The 11,837-nt window shown below is 38.6% G+C and overlaps 1 protein-coding gene across 1 annotated transcript; it reads right to left on the reverse strand.

The window, feature by feature from the left end:
- Window positions 1-3,293: 3,293 nt before the first annotated feature.
- Window positions 3,294-8,566, reverse strand: LOC131009750 (trimethyltridecatetraene synthase-like). Its single transcript, XM_057937158.1, has 2 exons — window positions 8,317-8,566; window positions 3,294-4,003 (listed from the first exon to the last, which is right to left on the reverse strand). Exons 1-2 carry the CDS (start codon window positions 8,564-8,566, stop codon window positions 3,294-3,296), a joined length of 960 nt encoding a protein of 319 aa, XP_057793141.1.
- Window positions 8,567-11,837: the final 3,271 nt, after the last annotated feature.

The raw sequence follows: 11,837 nt of genomic DNA on the forward strand, positions 1-11,837 counted from the left end.
TAATTACCGACGGCAAATGCTAATTACCGACGGCAAATGCCGTCGGTAATTAATTTTATTTTTTTTAATTTTTTTTAATTTTTTTTTAATTTTTTTTTAATTTTTTTTTATTTTTTTATTTTTTTTTCATTTATCATCTAATAAATTGATCAAAGATAAAAATACAAAAACATTGAAATCAAATATATATTGAAATACAAGTGAAAATTTAAACATTGATTATTACTAATCTAAGATTATTACTAAGAATTCAAGATTCTTAGTAAGAATCTTATAATTATAACTTAAGAATGTTAATTTGATTAGTGATTCACTCATCAATCATCACTGATCCAAGATTATTACTAAGAATTCAAGATTTTTAGTAAGAATCTTATAATTATAACTTAAGAATGTTAATTTGATTAGTGATTCACTCATCAATCATCACTAATCCAAAATTATTACTAAGAATTCAAGATTCTTAGTAAGAATCTTATAATTATAAGATAAGAATGTTAATTTGATTAGTGATTCACTCATCAATCATCATTAATCCAAGATTATTACTAAGAATTCAAGATTCTTAGTAAGAATCTTATAATTATAACTTAAGAATGCAAATTTGATTAGTGATTCACTCATCAATCATCATTAATCCAAGATTATTACTAAGAATTCAAGATTCTTAGTAAGAATCTTATAATTATAACTTAAGAATGCTAATTTGATTAGTGATTCACTCATCAATCATCATTAATCCAAGATTATTACTAAGAATTCAAGATTCTTAGTAAGAATCTTATAATTATAACTTAAGAATGTTAATTTGATTAGTGATTCACTCATCAATCATCATTAATCCAAGATTATTACTAAGAATTCAAGATTCTTAGTAAGAATCTTATAATTATAACTTAAGAATGCTAATTTGATTAGTGATTCACTCATCAATCATCACTAATCCAAGATTATTACTAAGATTCAAGATTCTTAGTAAGAATCTTATAATCCAAGATTATTACTAAGAATTCAAGATTCTTAGTAAGAATCTTATAATTATAACTTAAGAATGTTAATTTGATTAGTGATTCACTCATCAATCATCACTAATCCAAGATTATTACTAAGAATTCAAGATTCTTAGTAAGAATCTTATAATTATAACTTAAGAATGCTAATTTGATTAGTGATTCACTCATCAATCATCATTAATCCAAGAATATTACTAAGAATTCAAGATTCTTAGTAAGAATCTTATAATTATAACTTAAGAATGCTAATTTGATTAGTGATTCACTCATCAATCATCACTAATCCAAAATTATTACTAAGAATTCAAGATTCTTAGTAAGAATCTTATAATTATAACTTAAGAATGTTAATTTGATTAGTGATTCACTCATCAATCATCACTAATCCAAGATTATTACTAAGAATTCAAGATTCTTAGTAAGAATCTTATAATTATAACTTAAGAATGCTAATTTGATTAGTGATTCACTCATCAATCATCATTAATCCAAGATTATTACTAAGAATTCAAGATTCTTAGTAAGAATCTTATAATTATAACTTAAGAATGCTAATTTGATTAGTGATTCACTCATCAATCATCATTAATCCAAGATTATTACTAAGAATCTTGAATTCTTAGTAAGAATCTTATAATCAAAGATTATTACTAAGAATTCAAGATTCTTAGTAAGAATCTTATAATTATAACTTAAGAATGCTAATTTGATTAGTGATTCACTCATCAATCATCATTAATCCAAGATTATTACTAAGAATTCAAGATTCTTAGTAAGAATCTTATAATTATAACTTAAGAATGCTAATTTGATTAGTGATTCACTCATCAATCATCATTGATCCAAGATTATTACTAAGAATTCAAGATTCTTAGTAAGAATCTTATAATTATAACTTAAGAATGCTAATTTGATTAGTGATTCACTCATCAATCATCATTAATCCAAGATTATTACTAAGAATTCAAGATTCTTAGTAAGAATCTTATAATTATAACTTAAGAATGCTAATTTGATTAGTGATTCATTCATCAATCATCACTAATCCAAGATTATTACTAAGAATTCAAGATTCTTAGTAAGAATCTTATAATCCAAGATTATTACTAAGAATTCAAGATTCTTAGTAAGAATCTTATAATTATAACTTAAGAATGTTAATTTGATTAGTGATTCACTCATCAATCATCACTAATCCAAGATTCTTAGTAAGAATCTTATAATTATAACTTAAGAATGTTAATTTGATTAGTGATTCACTCATCAATCATCACTAATCTAATATTATTACTAAGAATTCAAGATTCTTAGTAAGTAACTTATAATTATAACTTAAGAATGTTAATTTGATTAGTGATTCACTCATCAATCAATACTAAGGTTATGAATGGTGTATAAACTAGATTGATAAAAAAAAAAAAATCGAAAATTAATAATAAATTAATTAATAAATATTTTTCCGACATAAAAATAAGAACGGAAACGAGCCCAATCCGTAATTAACAACATTTTTTGTATATCATCTCGACATATTCTAAGGTTATGAATATATATGATATTGTATATTGAAGTAGACTTTAAATGAATTAATAGATACTATATATATCAATAATACGAGTGTTCTGTACTGGTGACCATTCGAAAAGAACTTCAAGGTTAAGCGTGCTTGACTTAGAGCACAACTAAGATGGGTGACCGACTGGGAAGTTCGTCTAAATTATGCAATACTGTATAAATATCGAAATAAATTGTGGATATACAATAAAATAAATAAATAAATAAAATAAATAAATAAAAATAATAAAATAAAAAAAATAAATTAAAAAATATTACCGAGGGCAAATGCCGTCGGTAATTACCGACGGCATTTTGCCAACGGTAATATCGTGAACAACTCCGGCGTGTGCGCCACCACCGTCCGGTGGAAATTACCGACGGTGATCTCGCCGCCGCTAATTACCGACGGCAAACGCCGTCGGTAATGTTCCGGCAACTCTCCGCCGTTCAACGGCGGTATTTAACGGCGGAAATGCCGGCGGCTTCGCCGCCGTTAATTGCCGGCGGCGGCCGATCGCCGTCGGTAATGGCGTTGCCGACGAACCGTTTAGCGACGGCGAGTTGCCGCCGGTAACGCCGCCGGTAACACTATTTACCGGAGGCCGTCTTTTGTTACCGACGGCATTTCGCCGTCGGTAATCAACGATTTTTTTGTAGTGAAAAGATGAAAGAAAGTAAAAATAAGTGAGAGTGGACACAAAATAAAACACTAAATTTGGTATGTTAATTAGGTGGGATTTTTCTAGTGCTTTGTAAGAGAAATTGGTGAGAAATTATTACCATTATCAACGCCTTGGCACAGTCCCTGGTGAATTCAACTTCATCTTCATCCTCAGCTAGTTGCAGCAAAACATCTACAAAATCTTTCTCGGCGGCGTCATTTTCTCCCGCAGCAGCCCTTTTCTCCAAGTGATCATCAATCACATAGTCGCAAAATGTATCCATTTTCTTTCGCAAAGCCTTCATTTTCTTGACATAACCCTGCAGATCAAGGGAGTCGAGCCACGGTATCCAATCTCCGATATTGAAGGCTCCATTAAGCAGAAACCACTCGCGCACCATCACGCCCACTTCATCCATGTCTACAATGGATTCGTCCTTGAAAAGCATCTTACATATTATTGATAGAGTGAAATGCGACAAATGCTCCCTCAACTCGACCGGCTTCCCCGACAGTGATCTCAGACGCGAGAGCAAGCGGCGCCGCTCCTCAACGCGAGTGTGCTCGAAGGAATCTATCTTTCGAGCACACAGCACCTTGGTCACGACTATCTTACGCGCCACTCGCCAGTAGTGGCCGTAGGGAGCGAAAGATACGTCTGAGTAATCGAAGCTGATGTGTCTGTATGCAGCAAACGCAGGCCTCGAGGCGAAGGCTGCATCGTGCACCTTCAAGAACTGTCTGGCCATCTCAGGCGACGATGCAACCAAAACTGGGAATTTTCCCAACTTTAGCAGCATGATTTCGCCGTATTTTTGGGATAAATGGTGGAGGGATTGATCATGTGGGATTGAGCCATTAGCCAAGAAGGTTCAAATTGCCTATTATAGGCCATGTTTTTGGGCCTGGTGGGATTCTTCGCTTCGATTCTATTTGGTTTTTGATTATTTTTGAGAGAAAGGATACTGCAGCAACATATATATATAGTAAGGCAAAAAGTATCCAAGAACTCCCCATTTGAAAAAAATGAGAGATGATGAACAATGATTAATATGTATATATATATATATATATATATATAGAGAGAGAGAGAGAGAGAGAGAGAGAGAGACAGGTTCCATACAAATTTCTAACTTTCAAGCTTTAGATCCAATACCGAAGATTCTTTATAAATTCAAAAGTGCATATAAATGTATTTGAAAACAAATTACTTTATATATACACATTATCAAAAGATGCATGATTACATAGAAATAGAATTATGCACAAAAATACACGGATACCACGGTCACTCACAGAGCCAAACTTTTGACTATGAGACCCAATTAATTACTCCTCGTTCCGCGAAGTTTGACCACTTTTTTTTTTTGTTACGAATTTTAAAGAGTTACTAATGTGTTAAGTATGATAAATGAAAAGGTAAATAAAGGAAAAAAAAAACTTTTATTATATAAGGAAAGTTATCAAGGTTCGCGGGACAACCCGAAAAAGAATATTGATCAAGCTTCACATAACAACATTCAAGATGTGTAGTCATAATTTTCCATCTTCTGAATGAGAGGATATAATTAATTGGGAACATATAGCTTTGTTGAATTTGAATTTCAGTTACTTAACATGCAAATAATATAAAACTAAAATTTTTATTTAATCCACGATACACCATAATTAACAAGGATCAAATGCAAGTGTAACAGAATAGAACACAAAGCTCAAACGAGGATTCAATCCTATGCTTATCACCTTATAGGATATCAAGTTTCCGACTTTAAAATTTTTTAAGACTACTAGGCGATTTGCAAAAATAAGTTTTTTTTAGCTTATAAAATTAGGCCAATTATTATTAATTAATTTCGGCGTTCTTGACCACATTTTAGCCTAAATATGGCCCAAAATATCTCGATTGGGCTCAAATATAATCTAAGTCATCGAAATTTAAAACAATTGATTTATTTCTGTAAGCTAGCCCGAAAAAATTGACATATTTTTGCAAACTGTCCGTAATTAAAAAAAATTAAACTATGATTTATTAAATGACGATTTTATATAAAAAAAAAAAAAAAACCCAAAAAAAACCCTTGAAAGCACAGAAGGAGAAGACTAAGGGCCGAACCTCATTAAAACCTTTTCACTGAAAACCCAGTGGGAAAAACCGTGAAAAGGAAAAAGAGTACTCGTCTAAACACAAAACGAAAGTAGGGAAGAGCGGAAGGGAAAGTTTCCGGAACTCCGGCCTAACCATCGTCCCCAAACTATCCCGGCTCTCACCCCACGAAAAAAAAAAAAACGGACGGTTAGAACCAAACAGCCACCCATCAGCCCCAACTACCGTTTCTGACGCAGATGGCTATGCGAAGCCATGTCAAGACGAACCGCAGCCCTAATCTCCTCAATCTCATGCGGCCACCACCCTTCCGAACGTTGTTGGTTAGCCATTATATCGGCCGCCTTGTTTCCTTCTCTAAAGATGTGAGAAACCTGCAGCGAGAAAGCATCTAACATCTTTAAAATCCTATTCCAAGCCGCCTTAAAACGCCAAGGCACATTCAAAGAACGAGAATTAAGAATGAGTATCACGTAGGTGGAATCGGCTTCAATCCAAAGTCTGTGCCATCCACGATTGTGAGCAATTTGAATCGCCGAGATAACTGCCAGTAGCTCTGCTTCAAAGGCAAAACCCGAGCCACCTTTGAAGTGAAAACAACCACGCACCACATTCCAGTTATCTCTAAACACCCCACCTGCAGCAATAGTTCCCGGAGTTCCCGTCGCTGAACCATCAGTATTCACTTTGATCCACGGCGCCACCGGTGGCCACCAATGTACCTCCACAAACTCCGGAGGAGGAGCACTCCTGGTATTAACACCCACTGCCCGGAGAATCAGATAATCCGACCAAGAATTCCACATGTAGCCTAATTTAGCAAAGTTATTATCAATCTCTTTGAAAGCAACTTTCACAGTGTGGATGACACGACGTGCTTCGAACTTTTGATTATCAAAGATACAATTGTTTCTCTGCATCCAAATGGCCCAGATGACCGTGATGATACCCGCCTTCCAGAAATTACCAATGAGGGGACTAAGTTTATACTGCCAAGCTGCCACCAAAAAACTATGAATATCACTCTCTTGCAACCCTTGCATGAAATTGAACCACCCAAGGAACGTAACCCAAATATTCTTCACACGCTCACAATTCCAGAAAAGGTGATCCTGAGACTCACTTCCTTTTAAGCAAAGCAAACAAACGTTAGGCGTGATCATACCGTAGCGGATAAGGCGATCATAAGTCGGCATTCTATTATGAAGAAGACGCCAACAGATCAAGGAACGTCGAATCGGAATAAAGGATTCCCAAAGCCAAGAACCCCAAGACACCTTCGGAAAATGATGACAATGCTTGTTGAAGGCCAGCGCAAGTAGTGACATTCCCGTGCAACGAGGGTTTCCAGAAACGCACATCTCCGTCAGTGCCCAGAGGAGTGAGCAAAATATCACACACTATCTCAGGAAAAGCATTAACAAAGGCTTGCGTGAAATGCCAGACCCCATCATAGAAGTAATCTGCCACCGATTGAGAAAGAAACGGAAGCATGAAATGTGGAATACCACATTTATTCAAAAGATTATACCCAAGCCAGTCGTCATACCAGAACGAAGTAGAACCGCCATCACCAATATACGAGTACGAATCCGCCACCAAACCATCAATTTCCTCACGTAAGCTCATCCAGATAGTAGAAGCAGCCACCAGAGATTTACTACGCCCAAATCGATCGAGATATCTATCTCTAATTAAATCATATCCGAACTCACGCCCACCAACCACCTTCCACGCCATTTTCATGAGATAGCTCTTATTCATGAGGTCGAATGACCTTACCCCGAGACCGCCCTCCTCCTTAATCGAGCAGACCCTCTTCCAACTTACAGAACAAGACGGCGTCTGCTTGATGTTGCCAGTCCAAAGAAAATTACGACAGCACGCATCGAGCTCCTTAATAAGAGCTGTCGGCCATCTATAAACCATCATGGAGTGCGTCAGGGAGCTTTGGATAACCGACCTGATCAGGCAAATCCTCCCAGCCATCGACAACTGTAATCCCTTCCATCTCGCGAACTTGTTGATCACAATATCATGTATCGATCGAAGATATGAAGCACGCACACGACCCTTAAAGATAGGAACCCCAAGGTAAGTAATCGGAAAATTGCCCTGAGAAAACCTCATTATGCTCTGTATAGCCCTGCAGGTCTGAGAAGGAACTTTGCTAGTAAAAAAAATTTGCGACTTATCCTGGCTCACAATTTGATCAGAAATTTGACCATAATACTCCATAATTTTCTGAATGGTATGAGCGTTCGTGACCGTGGCATGACAGAAAACCAGAATATCATCTGCATATAAAAGATGTGTGGGAAAATTAATTCCCTGTCTCATTTGCATCGGTGTAAGGGTGCCTGCGCTAACACAATTTGCAAAGAGCCTACCAAGAACATCCTCGGCGATTCCAAAAAGAATCGGAGAAAGAGGATCGCCCTGACGAACACCCCTTGAACACGCAAAATAGCCTTTAAGCTGACCATTGTACAGAATAGAAATCCTAGCCGAATGAAGCAGAATCTCAATCCAACTAATGAACTTTGGATCATAGCCAGCAACACGAAGAACGTTAAGCAGGAAGTCCCAGTTAAGAGTATCAAAAGCTTTATTGATGTCAATCTTGCAAGCCATGTTTTGACCACGGCTCGTACGATGCATACAGTTCACGCCTTCCGACCCAATCAGAATACAATCGTGAATGGAACGGCCGCTAATAAAACCAAACTGATGACGGGAAACATAAACAGCAGCAACCTGACTCAGTCTAGACGCCAACACCTTAGTAATAATCTTGTAAAGAAATTTGGACAAAACAATCGGTCTCAGATCCGAGACCGAATTGACGACATCTTTCTTAGGGATCAACACCAGGGTATTAGAATTACAGCCTTGAGGAAGATAAGAATTCCTGAAGAAAGCTTGAACAGCACACCAAATATCCACTTTAATAATCGACCAACAATGCTGAAAGAACTTACCCGAGAAACCATCCGGCCCTGGCGAGCTGTTCGGCTCCATCTGAAAAACCACAGCAGAAATTTCCTCTTCATCCGGCAAGCGAATGAGCAAATTATTATAACGATTTTCAACCATCTCCTCAATCACCGCCTCCACCGCCGTAATATCAGTATTAGTATGGCTGCTAGTCGAAAACAAAGAAGAGAAAAAATCCACGATATGATCTCCAATAGCCGTATGATCATAATTCATAACACCATTGATCTCCATGTGAGAAACGATGTGAGGTTTATGACGAAACCTAAGCATTGCATGAAAGAACTTTGTGTTCCTGTCTCCGTCTTGAAGCCAAGACACCCGACTTTTTTGCTGTAAAAGCGAGCTCTGCCTGGAAAGCACAACGTTGATCTTAGCTTGGGCCTCCACTTCTTTATCAAAGAGATCCTCCGTGTAACCATCCCTGGCAATCTGATCTTGAATCTCCAAAAGCTCTTGTTGAGTATTCATGATACAAGAATCCACATTTCCAAAAACATTCCGATTCCACTCGCGAAGAACCTGCCGAAGACGCTTTAATTTATGCATAACTTTAAAAATCGGGCAACCAATCTCGGTATCCATATGCCAGGATCCTTCCACCGTATTGAGAAAATCCGGATGTAAGGTCCACATGTTAAGGAACTTAAAGAAACGATGGCGAGGAGGAGCATCCACCATGCAATGAAGAACAAGCGGCGAATGATCCGAGGTAATACGTGGAAGAGCTTGAACAAAAACCGAACTCCAGAGATTCGCAAAAGAGTCAGCATAAATCGCTCTATCCAGACGAGACTCCACATGGGTTGGCATAAATCTACGACCAGACCACGTATAATGCAGACCAACCGTAGGCGCCTCAATGAAACCGGAGGCTTCAATGAAATCACAGAACTCCGCACAAGAAGTAGAGTTAGGCATACAGTCACTACTTCTTTCATGGGCGTCTTTCACCGCATTAAAATCGCCAATAAAGACAACATTACCATCAATATGATCCAGAAGATCCAACCACAAACGACGTCTGCCAGCATACGTGTTAACGCCATGCACCACCGCGATTTTAAAATTCCACGTCGACCATCTGCAGTTCATGATAACCACCTGCTCCGAGGAGAAAATCACATCATGAGTAACAGAAGGATGAGAAAAAACCCAAATATTCGAACTCATGTTGTGTCTTGAATTTTGAAAACAAGGAATAAGATTCAGAGAACGCCAAAATCTAGAATAAGTCTTCTTGAGATTCGTCTTAGGCTCAATAATCCAAACAATCACAGGGGAGAAGGAGTCGCAATGCTCCTTTAAAACTCGTTTGGACTCGTCCGTAAGGCCCCGGACATTCCATACGAGGACATTCATCATAAAGACTGAGAATTCGTGTTCGGGTTTTCACCCGATTCCACTTCAGCTGCCCAACTCTTGGCCGCCACATTATTCAGGGCTCTATCATTCTTCGAGCTCCCTGACGTAATAATGAAATCTCGAGGTTTATCTTCTGCTTCCCAAGCTTTGTAAAGTTTATTTTTGATGAAATCTTCAGCCTGTTGGTTAGGTTGCTGATTAGGTTGCTGCTCTACCGAGTTCCGGAGACGACTCTTGATACTATCTTCCCCACGAATCATCGGTTTCTTTGCCTCCAAATCTTTCGGCGGTCTTCCCCTTTTTTTCACCTGCGCTTCCGCCTCAAAATTCCTGAAAGTTTCCACTATCCGCTGAGCTTTGATAGCGCTTTCCATCATCCTTTCCTGTTTTTCACAATTTTTATCCTGATTGACCGAACTTTCAAAAATGACGATCTGTTGTGAATCTGCTTCAGCCCGTGTATTGCCACCATCCAACTGCCCATCAGACTCGTCTCCCGAATCTATCTCTTCCGTAACCGGCACAGTGATCGCCTGTAAGATATCTGGACCCGATGTCAATCTATCTCCACTGACATCCTCAAAATCAACATTCCTATCAGTTAAAGCCAACGACTGATTGTGGTTCTTTGTTCCCCGCGGTGTCTGAATCTTCTCTTCTTCAACAGCAACCTGTTCCCAAACCACCAACTGATTTATAATCTGCTCTTCTTCGACAGCCACCTGTTCCAAAACCCCAAACTGATTTTCAGTGACAATCTGCGGTCTGTGAGCTTGGGCAGTCCTATTCTGGTCCCAAGATTTTGGTTTCCAGTTAGGTGCCCTAACATCCTTGGCAGCTCCCTTGTTAATTATTTCATTGTCTTTACCCAGCGACATGTCTTTGTCCTTCCCATTCCTGCTGTCCTCCTTGGATTTGTTCTTCATTCTATTACAGTTATCAATAGAATGTCCAGTGATCTTACACTTAGAGCAGAAGGCCGGGAGTTGTTCGAATTCAAATTCGACGTGAAATGAACGTTCTTCCCCGTCAACCAGCAAAGCCTCCGGAAGAGGACGCGAGAGATCAATTTCCAACAAAATTCGAGCATAATGTCCAGCAGCACCACGTGCAGAAGCCCCATCAACTTTAATAGGTGATCCCATAGCCCTTCCAATACCCGTAATGACATCCAGAGTCCAAAATTCTAAGGGCAAATAATAAATGCGCATCCAAACTTCACAAAGTGAGGAAATTTCTTTATAGGGATCGAAGAATCTTACCCATTCGCGTAATCGCATGGTTCCGAAAGGTAGCTCCCAAGAAGTGCTTTTCTGAACTAACGCCTTGTCTTCAGCGGTATTAAATTTAATAGTGTAGAAGCTCTTTCCCATGGGGATGATTTGCCAATCATTGTCAATATTCCAAGCCACCTGAAGATCACGTTTAAGATCCGTGAGAAGACGCGGCTTCTCTCCTTTCCTAAGAAGAAGACGACCAATTAAAGCATGCTCAAATTGATTTATCTTGGGCAGCAGATGTTCTTTTGGCACCCTAAGCGTGGGTATTTCACCAGAGAAGTCCGGTTGCAGCGAAGTGAAGCGATGAACAAGCACATCCGGTGTACGTTCAATTTGTCGGGGTCTCCTCAGAAGCGAAGCAAAAGAAGTGATGCTCGGCCGATGAAGCTCCGTCGCCGAGGCATTCTTAGAATTGTTTCCCTTTATCAAATCCGGAACCCTAGTATTGGATGTAGTGTTTTTATGATCCTGTGAATTTCCATAAGTTCTACCAGCAAAAGACGTCGTCGTTGATTCCTCAGCCACACCCTTTGTAGATTCAGCAGCAAATTGCTCTTTGTCATGACCTTCTCGATGGCTATGATTAGAGAAGTTATTGGAAACTTGCGGCAGATTCAGCCCTGCCTTATCAACCATTATCGACAAGTGTTGTTGGTTGATGGTTGGCGTCGATGACTTGCTCGGCGACGTTGGCGGCATCGGTTGGTGGACATTGGACGGCGTGCCGTTGATCTCATCCAAGAACTGCATTTTCCTGAAGGGAGCGGACCTTCTCCAGTGGCGGAGGTGGCGAACTGGCCACCAGAAAAACCAAAAGTCAACACTCACCAGATCGGGTAATCAATCTCTCCCTCCGACGG

This window comes from Salvia miltiorrhiza, chromosome 2, assembly GCF_028751815.1.
Source record: "Salvia miltiorrhiza cultivar Shanhuang (shh) chromosome 2, IMPLAD_Smil_shh, whole genome shotgun sequence".
Taxonomy (NCBI): Eukaryota; Viridiplantae; Streptophyta; class Magnoliopsida; order Lamiales; family Lamiaceae; genus Salvia; species Salvia miltiorrhiza.